This window comes from Peromyscus californicus, unplaced genomic scaffold, assembly GCF_007827085.1.
Source record: "Peromyscus californicus insignis strain IS unplaced genomic scaffold, ASM782708v3 Scaffold_6__1_contigs__length_162567912, whole genome shotgun sequence".
Taxonomy (NCBI): domain Eukaryota; kingdom Metazoa; phylum Chordata; class Mammalia; order Rodentia; family Cricetidae; genus Peromyscus; species Peromyscus californicus.
Window position 1 is genome coordinate 75,503,147 of NW_026294584.1, and position 16,647 is coordinate 75,519,793.

General features: G+C 45.2%; 1 protein-coding gene across 4 annotated transcripts in view; it reads left to right on the forward strand.

Annotated features, from left to right (window-relative positions):
• Positions 1-271: 271 nt before the first annotated feature.
• The window catches only part of Herc3 (HECT and RLD domain containing E3 ubiquitin protein ligase 3), a 103,915-nt gene continuing 87,539 nt past the window's right edge, over positions 272-16,647 (forward strand). The window contains exons 1-2 of one of the 4 annotated variants that reach the window (XM_052719161.1): positions 272-490; positions 13,041-13,302. In XM_052719161.1, coding sequence (XP_052575121.1) covers positions 13,071-13,302 — 232 coding nt within the window. In that variant the 5' untranslated portion in view covers positions 272-490; positions 13,041-13,070. Of the gene's footprint in view, positions 491-13,040; positions 13,303-13,598; positions 13,704-16,647 lie in introns of those variants that run through there. The other 3 variants (XM_052719162.1, XM_052719159.1, XM_052719160.1) reach the window with 3 other exon arrangements.

Here is a 16,647-nt window from a genome sequence, read left to right on the forward strand (position 1 = left end):
CCCGCCCTCTCCGCACCCGCCGCGCCCCGCCCCGCTGCCGCCGCCACCATTGGCCGGGCGGGAAGTCGTTCCCCCCTTGCTCATTCTGCGGCCGCCCGCGGGAGTGCGGGGAAACTTCATTAATACTGTGACGCGGGAGGCTGGGGAGGCCTGAGCTGCCTGAGGGCTGCGGTCGCAGGCTCGGCGCTGCCTGCGCTGCGGACGCGGGGTGCGGGGGCGCGGCGGCGATCTCCGGTGCACGGAGCCGGCTGCGCCCGCGGGGGAGGGGGCTGGGCTCTCCGCAGCTCCCGGTGGCGGAGGCGCGCCTCTCCGCCCCAGCTTGGACGCGGGCCGTGGGTGACCTCCTGCGTGCCGAGCGGCGCGGCGGCAGGGGAATTCGCGTTGCGGCTGGCCGCGGGCTCCTCCCACCCAGCTGGCGGGCGGGGCTCGGGGGACCCGATCTCTGGTGCAGGCGTGCTGCGGCCGACCCGACGGCTGGACCCAGGAGCAGGTGTGTGAATTGAAGGGTTGAACCTGGGGAGACTCGCTCGACCCGGCGGCGGCGGCGGCGGCGGCTGCGAGCGTGTGCAGCCCGGGCCCCCGGGGACGAGTGCCTGAACTTTGCTGTTCCAGGCTGTTTTCTGATTCTATATTACTTTAGAGTTCATATTGGCCCCATTAGGAAGTACATTAAATTCTTACTTAAGACGTCTAAGGATTTTGCTGGGATTTGTGGGTGCTTTGGGGGGAGGACGATTCAAGTGCTATCTTCCATTTTTATGTGCCTTCTGGCTCTTTCCACAAATAGGAAGCTATTTCCAGACCCTTTCGTTTGATAATTTGATGAAGTGAACTGATTTTTTAGCTTTAGTCTGGAAAGGAAGGAAAGCGAAGCAAAACGAGGATTAGCCTTTTTAAATGTAGCGAGAGCAATATGGTACGCTCAGAGGCACATTACAGTGCAGCTCTTTTTGATATTTCCTTTTCTTGGAGAAGGAGAGCGTTATAAATGAGGAAAGCAAATAGGTGGATTACATACTCCAGTATTGACCCTATTGGAGAAGTTAAATTGCAGGAGTCAAATTATATGCAAAACTCCTTTGTCATGGAAAAAATAGAAGCATGGCTCACTACTACCCAGTTGGACTTGTTCAGTAAGTTGTCGTTCGTTGTGTTAAAAAAGAGGTAGGGGTCGAAAAATGTTCCAAACAGTGTTGGAGAAGTCATTGGGTCTTGCATTTCATGCTGTGGGACAAATTTGAATCTCTTTAAGATTTGTATAATCACTTAAAAACATCTTTGTACGTAATGAAAGTAGCACCCCTGCTGGAGACAGAAGATAGCTTTGCACCCGTTTCAGAAATAAAAGTGATGGTCTCCTAATCGAACTGGAGTCTCTGCGTAAGAAGGGAGAAATGACGTCGGAAACTCATTCAGGGCCACAGACTATGTGGTGACTCAGACCAATAAAGCTGAGAGGTGAGGGACCTTAACACATCTTCATGCTTCTCTTCACTTTATTTGGGTAACTGGAGGTGCCTGTCTGTGACTTCTTGTATTGCATGTAGAGGATATAGTAACAGGGAGACACGAGAGTACTGTAGCAGTTACAGTAAACTAGCTAGCTGTGAGAGATACCTGGGGAAATGAACAGCAAAATGGAGTTATTTTTTCCATAATTTTTGTCCAGTCTAAATGAGAGATTATTGAAATCTATTTTTTTTTACTGCTCCTATTAAATGACCAGAATTTTCTAAGGTCCTCTTTATGACTCTAGTTCCCATTAAAGAGGACTAACTTCATCAAGGGTGATTTGAGGTTATCTTAACCAAACCCCTGTCTTGAGATACACTGGAGAACATTCAGTCTTGAGCGGTTAAAGGAATTCTTATTTTCAGATGTCTACTCTTTCTTTTCTTTTGGAGATGGAGTCATGCTATATAGTGTAGACTGGTGTCTAATTGACATAGCCCAGATATGTACTGAACTCTCAGTAATCCTCCTGCCTCAGCCTCGTAAGCACTGGGATTGCAGGTGTACAACACCACTCTAGGCCTACGTATTTTTAAGCACTCTGCAGAGTCCTAATCTTTTGTTATGTTTTTATATAACACCCATGTTGAGGTGGGACAGTTCTGGCTTCTGGTCCAGGTGCCTAGTGTATGATTAGGGGTGAGTTAACTTAAGTCCTCTGAGCCTTGGTTTTTTTCTCCCCCAGTCTTGTAAATGGAGATAATACCTAACGCACAGAGCTGATAAGAGGATTAAACAAAATTATGTGAAGGCTCGGACTGATACAGCTGCTTGGTGAGGGACAGTAACGTATCTTCATTCTTTCCCTTTGCTTTGAGGTAGTGAAGAGAAGAAGGTGAGTCCAGAAAGTAGGGGACCTAGTTTCTGAGCTCCGTGTCATCGGCTTCTCCTTCCCCTTCCCCTTCTTCCTCCTTCCCCTTCGTTCTAAGAGGAGCTTTCATGTAGCTGAGGCTGGCCTTGAACTCCCCATGAAGCTGGTGACAACCTTGAACTGATCCCCCTGCCTCCACGCTCTAGGTGCTGGACTACAGGCTGTGCACCTTGCTCTGTAGCCACCTGACCGTGGTCACTTGGTCTTGAAGCTCTCAGATGCCATTTCTGATGGGTTGGTAAGCCTGTTTCCGTAAGATGGCCCCTCTGACAAGAAAGCCCTGCTCTCTGAAACGTTTAGAACATTCAGAAATGATACTTGCTGGTGTTAACCGTGTTTCTGTATAAGTGAGCTGGTTTTATCACGAGTCAAGGTTGTGGAGGACAGTCTGGTTAATTCTATGGAGACTTGTTCACTCCTCCTCTCCCTCTGGCTGGCTGAAGTTCTGGTTGTATAATCACCGATGATCTAGGGAACCACGAGGTAACTTATTGCACACATTTTTGTCTTTTTACATTTTCTTTGGAAATGTTTTGTTAGCATATACTAATTATGCATAATAATGGTTTCATTTTCAAATTTTCATAGATTTATAATGTATTTTGATCACCTGCAGCTTTGTCTTTAAACTCCTATTTACAAAATTGGAGTGTATGGCTTTTGGGTTTTGGTCTCCTTTTGTTGGAGACACAGTTCAGAGTCATGCTGAAGAGTATGGCTTGTAGTCTGCTAGAGGAAATTTGAATTTTGCCTTTTGACTTAGGAAGTTTCTATTTCAGCTACTTATTTACATGTTCTTGGGCAAGTGATTTAATCTTGCTAATCTTGAGGTTTCTAAAGTGGTTTTGCCAGCTTACCCTCCCACCAGCTGGGCATAATAAGACTTCTGGCTGTTCTAGGTCCCTGAATTGTCAGAGGGTAAATTAAATCAAGTATTTAGATCTAGACCCAGGCTAGGTTTGTAGTCACAGCTAGCATTGTTTCTTCTCTGTTCAGAAATTATTTTTGAGCCCTGTCCTAGTTAGGGTTACTATTGCTGTGATGAAACACCATGACCAAAAGCAATTTGAGGAGGAAAGGGTTTGTTTGGTTTATGCTTCCACATCACACACAGGTCATCTTCAAAGGAAGTCAGGACAGGAACTCAAATGGGGCAGGAACCTGGAGGCAGGATCTGATGCAGAGGCTGTGGAGGAGTGCTGCTTTGTGACTTGTTCAGCCTGCTTTCTCATAGCATCCAGGACCAGTTGCCCAGGGTGGCACCGCCTATCATGGGCTGCTCCCTCCCCCATCAATCACTAATTAAGAAGATGCTCTACAGGCTTGCCTACAGCCTGATCTTATGGAGGCATTTTCTTAATTGAGATTCCCTCTTCTCTGATGATTTTAGCTTGTGTCAGGCTGACATAAAAACTATCCAGCACAGGCCCCTATTATGTATGTACAGGATACCAGGCTGGTCTCTAAAGTAGGAGAAATGAACGAAAGAGTCTCAGGCTTGTAGCTACCACGGAGAGCTTCCTTTCTCTCAATTGTAGCATATGAGTGTGCTTGCTACCTCTCTGTCTCTCTCTGTCAGTCTCTCCCCTATGGGGTGCGTGTGTGTGTGTGTGTGTGTGTGTGTGTGTGTGTGTGTGTGTGTGTGTGTGTGTGTGTGTGTGTGTGTGTGATGTTAGGGCCTTGCTGGGCATGGTGATCACACACTCCTCCTAGGGCAGGATGATTGTCATGGGTTTGAGACTACCCTGGACTACATGCAAGACTCAAAAAACAGAACCATGGAGAAGATCTAGATGGCAATGTAGCTCATGGTATAGCCCCAAGTTCAGTCTCCAATACTGGAAAAACCAAATAAACAAAAAACACCATTTTCTGGCTGTGGTAGTTCATGTCTTTAATTTTAGTGCTTAGGAGGCTGAGGCAGGAGAATTAACATGAGCTTGATGCCAGTGTGACCCATATATTGAGTGCCTTGCCAGCTTGGGTTTAATGAGTTAGATTCTTAATGAGTTAGACAGTCTGGCTGCAGGCTTAGGAAGAAAATTCCTGTGTTGTGCAGTATTCACATCTCCATCTTCACTAGCAAATGCCAACTTGTTCTCCACAGTCATTCCAGCTTGGGCTACAGAGTGACCCTGTCTCAAAAAGCAAAATGGAACAAAAATGCCAGGTATGTTATCACACACATGTAATTCTGGGGCCTCTGGTGGTTTCCAGATAAAAAGCCAATCCTCTGGACAGTCTGTTGACACCAGTTCCTGTGTGTAAAAGTTTATCAGTATGTGTGCGCATGTTCCTGTGCATGTATATGCACATATGTACACATGTATAATTTCACTTAATGGGGAAAAAAAGCCTGCTTTCCCAAGCAGGGGATCCTGATCCTCTCTGTTTAATGACAGCTTCATTGTAAAAGGTATTTCACTTTCAGTCTGCTGAAACAAGGGGGGTCCATTTTAAATGGAGAAACGCATTGATATTTTTGTTAGGAATAGAGACTCAATCAGCCATATCCAGCATGGAAACATAACTGTGCACAGGTTAAAACTGGAAAGTGGTCTTCTCAGATCAAGATTCAGCTCACTGGGCACTCTGTGCTCTTGCATTCTGCTGAGAACAGGAGACATTAAAGATGGACACAGCTTGGGTCCTCTGTAGACGCTGGGTGTCTGTGTGGGCATAGGGTGCAGAGGGAGGCTCTAGGAAGTGGAACACGCCTCAACAGTGCTTTTTCTGAGCTGTGAAATAGTTGTATTGTAAAGCAGTGCAGGTGATGTGTATTTTGAGAAGTAGAAGGACAGAGGCAGAACATCATCCTGCTTTGGAGCTCCTCCCGTGTGTCCCTTCTGGGTTGTGGCCCCTACCTGTGATACCTCCATAAGCACTACACAGAAGGTTCTGTGTCTGTGAACGTTTTTTAATTCATACCTTTACCACCACAACGTATTTGTGTATTTAAATTCTGTAAAAAATTTATCATATTCTGATTTCTTTTGTAACTCAAAACTGTTTCTAAGACTCAGTTATATTGTTAGTTTATTTTTTAACTGCTATACAGTATTCTATTTTATGCATGTGGTATAGTTTATGTTTCCTTTGAGACAAGTCCAGGCTGGCCTTGAACCCCTCATCCTCCTACCTCTATAGGTTCTGAGATTACCTTTCAGCCATCACACAAAGCATTCTTGTCTCTGCCCTGAGCATCTTCTCAGGGGATGCCTTATAGGTATGCACCACCATACTCCTCCCCCCCCCCCCCCCCCCCCCCCGTTTCTAATAATTACGAAATTCTTATACATATATCATGATGCCTAGATTAGTGAATTTCTCACTGCATTGTATGGTAAGGTGTCCAGTAGCCAATGTGCTGACTTACATTAAAATGAAAATCAAATAGTATTACAGTATTGAAATTTCAGTTCTTCAGTTGTATTGGCCACACTCTGGACGCACGGCCACTGTAGTGGACAGTGCCAGCACACAGCATTTGGGCACGGCTGCAAGTTCCAAGTTGTCGGGTTTCACTGTCTCTGCGGCTCTGCTCTTGCAGGAGGGCCGTAGAGTCTTAATGAGTTGACAGTCTGGTCCGAGGCTCAGGAATAAAACGGCTGTGCTGTGCCACATTCACACCTCCAGAGCTTCATTAGAAAATGCCAACTTGCTTTCCAAAGTTGTTAATGGCAGTTCACACTTATTAGCTGTGAGTCAGCGCTCTCTGGCTGTTCTGGTGTTACCAGACTATCCAATTCTCGCCAGGCTGGCTGGGTGTCTTTTGAAGTCAGACCACAGCTCCCCCAGAGAGAGCCTCTCATTCATCCAGCTTCACAAAGCCTGGTGCCGGGTCGCGAAGAAGGCATCACGGTAAGAAGGTGATGGGCAGGAGCGGGAAATGCTTTGTATGATGGCTGAAAGGGTCAGAGGACCCAAGTCCCACTAAAGTAAAGGATCGGGGAGGGGGCGGGGGAGACGCAGAAGGGAGTGGATGTCTTGTTGAACATTTGCTTGCCTTTTATGCTACTCTTGCTGGTAGCAGACATTTTAATCATAAGGCATGCCATTAGAATGAATTTTGTTACTGGCGTTTGAGTTTTGCCTCAAAATTTATTTGAAGCTTGGATTTGGGGCATACCTGCAATGTACTGAATCCTTCTTTGTACATGGCCTTTCCTGCGTATGTATCACCGCTCCTGTAGCTACAGCTGAGCATGTTTGAAAGGAAGTCTGTCAGTATTTTAAGTGAGATTACGAGTCCTTCCTGTATGTTCTTTAGGTGTCAGTGACTTTCAGAGGAGTGGGAGTCAGTTGTTAGGCTGCTGTGGACATGATGTTAAGACAATTTAGGAGATGGAGGTGGCCATTCTGTGTTCAGCTCACTCACAAGGACTGGTACGGAGAGATCTGTCTACCTTTTCCATCCAGATTTTAAAGAAAGCCCGGAACCTCTCTAGTAACCTCAAGTGCCCTGGTGAAATGGGGGTGTGTTGGCAGCTTTGCTTTGCTGTGGTGCAGACTTGGCAGGACATGACTAATGCTGGTCCCAGCCAAGGAGATGAGGAGTGACACCTCAGCCTCTCCTGGAACTGTCTTGTCTGCAGAGAGAGGTCTCAAAGCAGAGCAGTAGGCCCTGTAGGCATCACAGTGACGCTGATGGTCACTTACTACCTTATGCTAGGACAATGCAGAGTCCTTCCTACACACATCGCCATAGAACTCTGTCACTCCTCTCCGTGGGAGAGAAAGGAAATAGACCTGGGTCTCAGTACTTCCTCCTCCAGGATTTCCAGTTAGTGTGCGGTTAACTCAGGACTTGAGCCGAGTTGGCCCATTTGACCATTCAGAGTACCAATCTTTTACCAAGACTAGATGAGGAAAAAGAGAATATGCCATGTGTGACACCCAGGGAAAGTTGTCCTTTGAAAGCCATCCTGCTTTTGTGTTGTGATGGAAGGAATGAGAGGCAGGAAGTGAAGGCTGAGACGGAGGAGGTGTAGAGCTATTGTCTTCTGCCGCAGACTCTGTAATTGTGTATTTTGAAGGGAAATAAAAGAATCTTCCCCAAGAGCAAGGGAGAGGCAGTAAATGTAGAAAAATGGATGTGTGAAGCTGGGATATCAAAAAGCTCAGTGATGCACAGACCATGGCTGAGGACATTGGCAGTAGCCAGCTTTAGGGATTCAACCAGAGGATGCCTGTAAATGAAAGCTGAATTAATGGTTGGGGGGGTGGGGGGGTGGTCCTCCTCCTTTTGAAACAGAATCTCACTGTGTTACCCAGGGTGGTCTCAAACTCGTGATCCTCCTGCTTCAGCCACCCAAATGCTGGGATTTGCAGCATGTGCCATCATGCCCAGTTACCTAGCACTGTTTTTTAAACACACTGAACTTCTTTCCTGACCACTGGATGATTGTAGTGCTCCCTTCTCCCATTTTGAGACATTCTGATGACCTTAACCATATTTCCAATTAGGAAGTAACTAACTCACCTACAGAGGTGCCTCTTGTTTGTGGCTACTGTTTAATTCTCTTGGCAAGAAGATTTTACTTGACTACTTGAAGATTTCTTTAATTCAAGGGAGGTGAAGTTTTGACGTTTTCTTGTTCTTTTGTTATTTTTTTCCTACTGGTCAACCGGAGGTCATGCTTTAGGCTGCTCAGGTAGGACGATCGAGCACTGAGAGTTCAGCTGTATCTCAAAAACAAACTCCTCCAAAGTTGATTGACTCAGGATGTCAGCATAATAATGAAGGATGATGTCATGCAGGTTGGGATTCTTGGACCCCATTGGTCAACATGTTTTATCATTATTGTAGAATTGTCCCTGGCAGAAAACTGTGATTAGGTTGTTTGTTAATCATGAACCAAAGCAAGACTAATGGCTGGGTGAATTTAGTGACTGGTGTGATGGAGCCCTACCTACTCCTCTACACTGTTAGGAAGCAATTCTTCAGTACATCAGATAGTCAGATGGACCATCGGTCAGGGTACTCATTCTTTGTGGACAGTTCTGGGCACTCTTGGGAATGCTGAACAGTCAGCAGCCCATTGTAGGCTCCTTATTGGAAGGTCTAGAGTGTGGAGTCTGAATTCAAACCCTTCCTGTGTTGCAGTGTGAATGTGGTCGTAATGATTGCTTCTGTCAGCACTCTGTCTCAGTTTTTTTTTTCCATGTGTTTGTGTGTGTGTGTGTGTGTGTGTGTGTGTGTGTGTGTGTGTGTGTGTGTGTGTTATGGACTAATACCTATGACTTTGACTCAGAATAAGCTCAAATTGTCTTTACCTCTTGATGTTCTTAACGATATAGTTATTAATATTATCAGTCAGGATTTCTTTTATTGTAAGCAAAAGAAACCCAATTCCAACAAAAGTAGGTGCCTGGAACAACAAACTTTAAAAAGCACAGTTTATTTGATTATAAATAAATAGTTGACTCTCATTATTTCCAATAATTACATTTTATAAAGCTGCTGTGACTCATGGCAACCTTATTTCCAGGCAGATACAGAAGGGGGCACAGTGTTTTTGTTACCGCCAGTAACTAATCTTGCTTTATGGATGCTAGTCAGTATATATTAGAACTAAGTATGCATCTCTGTCTACACGAATTGAGGTCTCTGTCTACACGAATTGAGGAAGGTTACATGTTTTCTTGCTCTGGGTAATGTGATGTACGTATTTTAACTGTAAGCCCCTGTCAGTGCTGTCCCGTGTGAACACTCAGATACAGCTGCTTTCCCAAGCTCTGTGTCATTGTTATGCACACTAGATATTGCTCTGGCACCTTTTGGAGGTGGCTTGATGGAAAGATTCAAGAATTTTCCCTTTCTTTTTTTTTCTCCTATTACTGATAGTTAACGGACTTACAAATGACATTTTACTTTATTCATGGGGAAAACTCACCTAAGACACACATTTTCTTTGTGCAAACAGCCTTATTGCACCCAGTATCACTACACGGCACTTGAGCTCTAAGCTTGAAGGCCATTTTGAACAGCAAAATCACTGACATGTCCAGCTCACACCATCAAGCAGTCTATAAGAAGAATTCCTGCAGACTTCTGAGCAGGATCTCAACTGTGGTCCTCTTGATTGCGAAGGGAACACTCTTAACTGCTGAGTCATCTCTCGCCCCAGACGTGTTTTCGTATATTGGCTAATCCTGTAGTTGCTCAGAGGGTGGATTTATTTTAAATTTTACAAGATATTTGGTATCCTGACTACAGTGTAGTCATTCCAAAAGTATTTTTGTGTTGTGCTATTGTAGGTGACATGTTACTTGCGTGGTAGGGTTAACCTGTGGATCTGTGTGGACATTGGTGTCGATCTTGGATCTGGAGCATGGCTCTGCTGCCTCCAGCTCTGTGACCAGCTCAAGGTTATTCTTGAGCTCTGTGAGTGATGCTTTATCCCAAAGTGGTTGTTACGATGATGGCAGGAGATAATAATAAATTGTGTATGATTACAGTGGTTGATAGACAGTGTAGTATTGTGGTGTTAATGCAATTATTGATAGGATAGAGAAGACAAAGCCATAAAATACTAAAATGAAGAAAGAAATGATTGTGGATTAGCAACTGAGCACCCTGGGGAAGTTCCATTATAAACAAACGATGTTCTTATCCTTGTACCCTCGCTGCCTGTTTTCTACTTTAGGTTTTCTTCCCTAATCTTTGCAGTTCATCAAAGAACAATACTTGACCGGTGGTGGTAGCACATACCTTTATTCCCAGCACTCAGGAGGACATCCAGGGCTACATAGAGAAACCCTGTCTCAAAAAAACCAAAAAGCAAGCAAGCAAGCAAGCACACAAACAAACAAACAGACAAAACCTTCAAAACTTAAGCTTAATATTTTTTAGTCTAGCATCTAGATACCATACCATACTAAACTCTTGGGAAGAAGCAATACTTACTGGTTAAGACATCGAAATAAATTCAGTTTTATATTTTCATGCCTTTGTTGAAAGCTTAAAAAATTCAAAGACTAAATTAGAATTACTATAGTGCAGTTGTGAAATTATGTTGTCCATACAATTGAACATCATCATGGATACAGTACTATATCTGTTGTCAAGAAGGGTTGAAACAGTTGACTTCATTGGATTACATTCTGTTTGTAGCCATTGGTTTTATGTTAGGAGAAAGGAGTTGCCCATCTTAAAATCTGCATTTGCAAAGAAAGGCTGTCTGCTTTGTGCCCTTAGACCCTCAGATGTTAGCCAGAATTCTTCCTGTGGATTGGTTGGTGGTGTGTTCTTGACATGTTGTGCCTAGCCCTATAATTCATTGTGAGATTGACATTTCCTTAGGATCTGGCAATGATTAAGTTGGACACCTGTAATGGATGTAGTACAGTTCAGAGGTCCTGATGATTTCCTGAGAATCTGAAAGTGACTCTCAGTTGGGGGCAGTTCAGCTTTAAGTAGTTAGAAAAGAAGATTTAATATTATAATTAAACATATATGAAAATTGAAATGTAATCTAAATGTTCCTAAGGCCAGCCAATCTTTGGGAGATTCCCTTTAATATCCAAATAAAGTGATTTAAATGACTAGATATCTTCTCCAATTGTCAAGAATTCCTAGGGCAAGAAACAGTGTTTAAACTTATCTGTCATTTACCTAAAATTCTTGGTAATTTTACACAGTCTGCAATCTTCTTTCAGTCTTCATGAAGTACTCTGTAATTCCCCATCCCTTCCAAGGTTCTGAATTTCCCCATACTGGTAAAGTACTTACTGTAAGGATGCTGTGTTTTTACTTTGACAGTTTGGGATTCTGAAACGTAATTACAGGCAGCATCACAGTGAATGCCAGGCATCACTATTTTCAAATCCGCTGCTTCCCACTCTGTACTGGCCAAGCATGTGACCATGTCACAGGCTTCAGTCATCCTCTCTTCATCTGGCATCTCACCCTCCCTTACTTTGTGTTTGTAGTGCTGGGGATTGAGCCCAGGGTCTTGTGGCATGCCCTCATCTGCTTTTTATGACGTGCTTGGGATTTCCTGCCTTTCTTTTCTAAAGCCTGAACATTTTTCTCAGAACTAGAGAGGCTCACTAGGTGTTTTCTTCAGTGGGGAGCCACCTGCTTGATATTTCCAACTGGAGTGACAGTAACAGCAAAAAGAACTTTTGAAGAACTGCCTCATCATTTTCCAGAGCAGCCCCAACACTCTCTAGAACTGCTCCACCATTCCATAGAGTAGCTTCACCCTTCTCTAAAGCAGCTCTACCATACCCTAGAGCAACCCCACCATACCCTAGAGCAGCTCCACCATACCCTTGAGCAGCTCAATCATACCCTAGAGCAGCTCCACCATACCCTAGAGCAGCTCAACCATACCCTAGAGCAGCACAACCATACCCTAGAGCAGCTCCACCATACCCTAGAGCAGCACAACCATACCCCAGAGCAGCGCTACTATACCCTAGAGCAGCTCTACCATACCCTAGAGCAGCTCTACCATACCCTAGAGCAGCTCAACCATACCCTAGAGCAGCTCTACTATACCCTAGACCAGCTCTACTATACCCTAGACCAGCTCTACCATACCCTAGAGCAGCTCCACCCTAACCCTTGAGCAGTTCCACAATACCCTAGAGCAGCTCCCCCATACCCTAGAGCAGCTCCACCATTTTCTAAAGCAGGCCCACCCTTTTGTGTTTCTCTTAGCAATAGAAGGACTCTACCTTATCTGGCCTTGGCGTGTATGAATGGTAGAGAGGAGGGAGATTTTGTCTTCATTCGTTTGAAAAAGCATCCTTTTGTGGGGACATATTTTTAAAAGCTTGTGGATCTAATGTCAACAGTAGTCAGTCAGCCAAAGTTGTGCCCTGCTGTATGGAAGAAGCCTGCGTTCCTTTACGGTTTCTGTTGAAGGGCGTTACAAGTCTGATGGAGTTTGGTGAGTGGAAAGAAGAAACTACCCCTTCAGTTAGGTTAGTACCATATCATGGGAGACAGGCCCCGAGGGATGTAGGGAGCCTACTTCCAGGCAGGAAGTGTGACCCAAGTATTGGTGATGGATGCGGGGGAAGAGCATACTGTTTCTTCATTTCTCACTTTGCTTCAAGTGGCAACATGCTGTCAATGGAGCTAATAATAGGTCTACCTAGTGGTTGGTTCAAATAAAAACAATTTAAAAAAAAAGGCAGAAAGCATGCAAAAGGAAGGAACATTGAGAAAATAGGAGGTGAGTTCACCCCCATCTCCGTCTGCCTAGTGACGTGTGCAGTGACTCAGCCAATCCCCTGGACTCTGCTCGCCACCATTGACATGTGAACCATGCTTTTTTTTTTTCTGTGTTCACTTAGTAACGTAAGGAAGATTTATTTAAAATTGCATTTTGAGTATTAGTAAAACCCCAAACAGTATCTTCATTACTTGTAGCTACTTTTGACAACTGACATGTTCTGTTTTAAGATGCAAGACATGATGATTATTAGGAGAGCACCAGTTTCAATTATCACAAAAGTAATGGATTGTGTTACAAAGTTTTCATCAGCTGTTACATCCTTGGCTAACATGAGAGGGTTATTTTAATTGGTTGAATTTGTTACTTGATTTCTTCTGACATTTTTTAAAACTTGTTTTTTTTTAATCATTTTTTTCCCTACCCCCCCCCCTTTTTTTTTTTTTTTAAACAAAACTGTCTTCTAGGCTCTAATGACTCCCTGAAGGATAAGAACCATGCTATGCTGGGGGTATTGGTCTCTGGGCCAACCAGGCATCAGCTCCAACCTGCGCCCCGGCGGAATCGTAGCCGAACCCCAGGTCTGCCGCTTCGTATCCGACAGGACCATCAAGGAAGTGGCATGTGGCGGAAACCACTCAGTGTTCCTGCTGGAGGGCGGAGAGGTTTACACCTGCGGCGTCAACACCAAGGGGCAGCTTGGCCACGAGAGGGAAGGCAACAAGCCGGGTGAGTGCCACTCCTGCCTCGGTGGTCAGGACCTTTAAAGCAAACGGTAGCGGGTCCTTCCCGGCCAAACCCTCTGCTTCGGGGAAGCTCTGGCCCCTTCCTGCAGTGCAGTATTCCCCACTGAACTGCGTCTAATTTAAGCTATGGAATGGAAAAATAGAGTTTCTTCTTTTAAACTTATTATACAACATGCAAATCAGGCTTGAGAGGTGATTTTCCCTAGTAATTGAAAGCTAAGACGTGACACTTTTAAACAGGGAGTCCTCACGTGATCAGTATCAGAGGTTTTCCTCCCCGATTACCTCTTCCTTCTTTCATTTTGGCAACATGCTTTTCTAAAGCCTTTGGTGCTGAGCACTGTGCGGGATGGTGCGAGCTAAGAGGAGGGATGCCGGGATGAGGTAAGCCTGTGATCCTTGTGGCAAGTGCTATGTGGATGTTTGGGTGCCGGCTTGTGACAAGTAGGCTGGGGTGAAATGGAGAGGTGAGGTGGGCAGAGCAGGAGGGATGAGTAGATGTTTGACCCTTAAGCATCTGTGTCTGTCTGCGTGTGTGCCTGTGTTACTGAGTACTCAGTGTATTCAGGGGTGTAGGTAGACAGGTGTGTGTGTATGTGTGTGCGTGTGTGTGTTCCTGAGTACTGAGTGTACTCAGGGGTGTAGGTAGACAGGTGTGTGTGTGTGTGTGTGTGTGTGTGTGTGTGTGTGTGTGTGTGTGTTACTGAGTACAGAGTGTCCGCCGGGGTATGGGTGGACAGGTGCACCAGTGCTGTGCTGAGTCTCATAATAAGGGGGTGGAAAAGGCTAAGCAGAAAAGGCAGGAGCTCATCAGTGTCCTTACGTTAGTGCTTTTCATTTATTTCTGACAACCGGGGTGCATTTTTCAGGCTGTCAGGTGACCTCTCTTTCTTCTCACTTCATCATTATAGAACTAGGTTTGACACTCAGTGGACGTATAGCGTAGACTTGTGACCTTAGAGAGGCAGTGCTGAGGTGCGCCTCCTGGACTGTGCTCAGGGTCCATTAGCACACTTGGGAGCCAGTTTCTTTGCTCCCTGCTGTCCCGTTCACCCAGTCCAGATCAAGTCTAGAGAGCAGCTTCACTAAAGAGCAGCCGTGGGGGCTGGAGAGATGGTGCAGAGAGAACTGCTGCTTTCCCCAGCACCCGTATCACGTGGCTCAGAACCTCCTCTAACTCCAGCTCTAGGGGATCCAATGCCTTTTTCTGGTCTCCAGGCACACACGCGGCCCATACTCACACAGACAAACATGAATTCACATAATTTTTTAAAAGAGAAAAGCCCAGGGATGGTGTCCTGTAGCCCCAGCATCTGTGGGCCTGGAGGATGAGGAGTGCCCATCTGTATTCGTTAAGGGGAATTGCACCAGATGATGACTTGACTTAAGTTGCTTCCTCCGTATGTACTTTAGGCTGTGGCGTGTGGCTGTGCCTCAGTTTCTCTGCCCAAAGGCCAGTCTTCAATCGTGACTTCATGTTGAACATACGAAAGCGACCGACCACAGGATTGGTTTTAGAGAGAACTGGGAAGTTTGTGGGGTTTGACAGTGAATGCTTGTAATCTTAGCACTTGAGAGGTAGAGGCGAGAGGACCCAAACTTCAAGGCTGCACTCAGCTATGAAGCATGTTGGAGGTCAGCCTGGGCGGTGTGAAACTCTGTCCCCTGCCCCAAATTATGAGGTGTATGAGAATGCTCAGTGGCCTTCCTCTTGTTCACTGTCTGCACCTGAATTCCCACTTGGAAAGCGTCCACTATGTGTGCTCATGTGGATGTAATTGCAGCTTTCCTAACACGTTGCTCTGATTCTTTGGATTTTAGGGAATGGATTTTTAGACTTACCTATCCACCAATGTCCTTTTATACAATGCATCTAATATGAAGTGTTCAAATGACTGATCATTCTGTGCAGTATAATACAGTGAGAAGTGTCAATAATTAATAAATGAGTAAATCATATTTATTATCTTTTACTAATTAGTATATATAGTAATATATGTACTATATAATACATATATGTTACTATGCAGTAATGTATATGCCAATTAGTATATATATAGTAATATATAACTACCTTGAAGGCGGTGGGAGATTTTTGATTTTTACTGATGGACTTCTTGGTGGAAAACATTAAAAACGGAGATCTTTTTCTACTTCCTCTTACAACTCACTGTCTCACATTAAGCTCCTTAACATCCCATTTCTTCAGGTGAGAGGCACAGTGAATGCCTACCCATAGAAGCCTGCCCTTCTTAGGGAATGTTCGTGTTCAGACGGGAATTAGGTACCCTGGACTCACCTTACCCCACTGATTTATTTTTTTACATTTGTGTGTATTTGTGTGGGGGGTGGGAGTAGGGGTGTGGGGGGCACATATCTGGAAGCCTAGGTACAACTTTGTAGAGTTGGTTCTTTCCTTCTTTTATGTGAGATTGAACTTGAGTTGTTAGGTTCTTCAGCAAGTGCTTTTCATGTCATTGGACCCATGCTCGTCTTGAAGGACTGTGCTCACCTGGCCAGCTCTTGCAGGAGAGTATTCTGGGAGCTGGATGATCATTCCAATCCTAAAGATAGCGAAGCTGGGGAATTTCAAGCTAGGTAACCTAGTACAGGTATTGCTTACCCTGTCTGATGCACGTGTCCATTCTGGAGGTGGTCTGTGCTGCTGTTGTTGAATGCAGTATCACCAAGCCCTACCTCAAGCACCATGAGTCATACCTGTTGTCTGCAGTTTTCTCTAGCAGTTGAAAAACTAACCTGTCTCTGGACTCTGCCTGAGCTGAGGGTCTGAGAACTGGCCTGGTCTTTTTACCATCAGGAAGTTAGTGTAGCCCTAGACAGGATTCTTTCTGAGCTTCAGTTCCCTTTTCTGTTAAAGGAGGAGACTTCTTGTTCTGGTATTGTAGGTTTTTGGGGGGGAGGGGGGTATTGTTTGTTTTTGACACATCTTCCGGCTGGTTGGTAACTTCTCTGTGAAACCAAAGATGACCTTGAACAACTGAGGTCCTGTCTGCCTCCCAAGTGCTGGGATTACATCTTTGTGCCACCCTTATCGTTGTTCATGGCCCTGCCTCTGACAGCTGTCTTCACTGTAGAGGTGGGGATGCACACATCTCTCACTGCACATCTTAAATGCTGGGGTGGCCGCAGGTAGGAAAAGAAACCGAAGCCGAGTGGCAGCCATCTTTAGAAGACGCTACAGTGAATGGGTGGGAGTACGGTCTCATGTTCCCGGAGAGCCTCTGGATACAGTTCGTGGAGCTAGTGGTAACCAGCTGGGCCTCTGGAAGTAAGTGGACAGCATGGAGCAACCTTCTGTCTGCTTGTG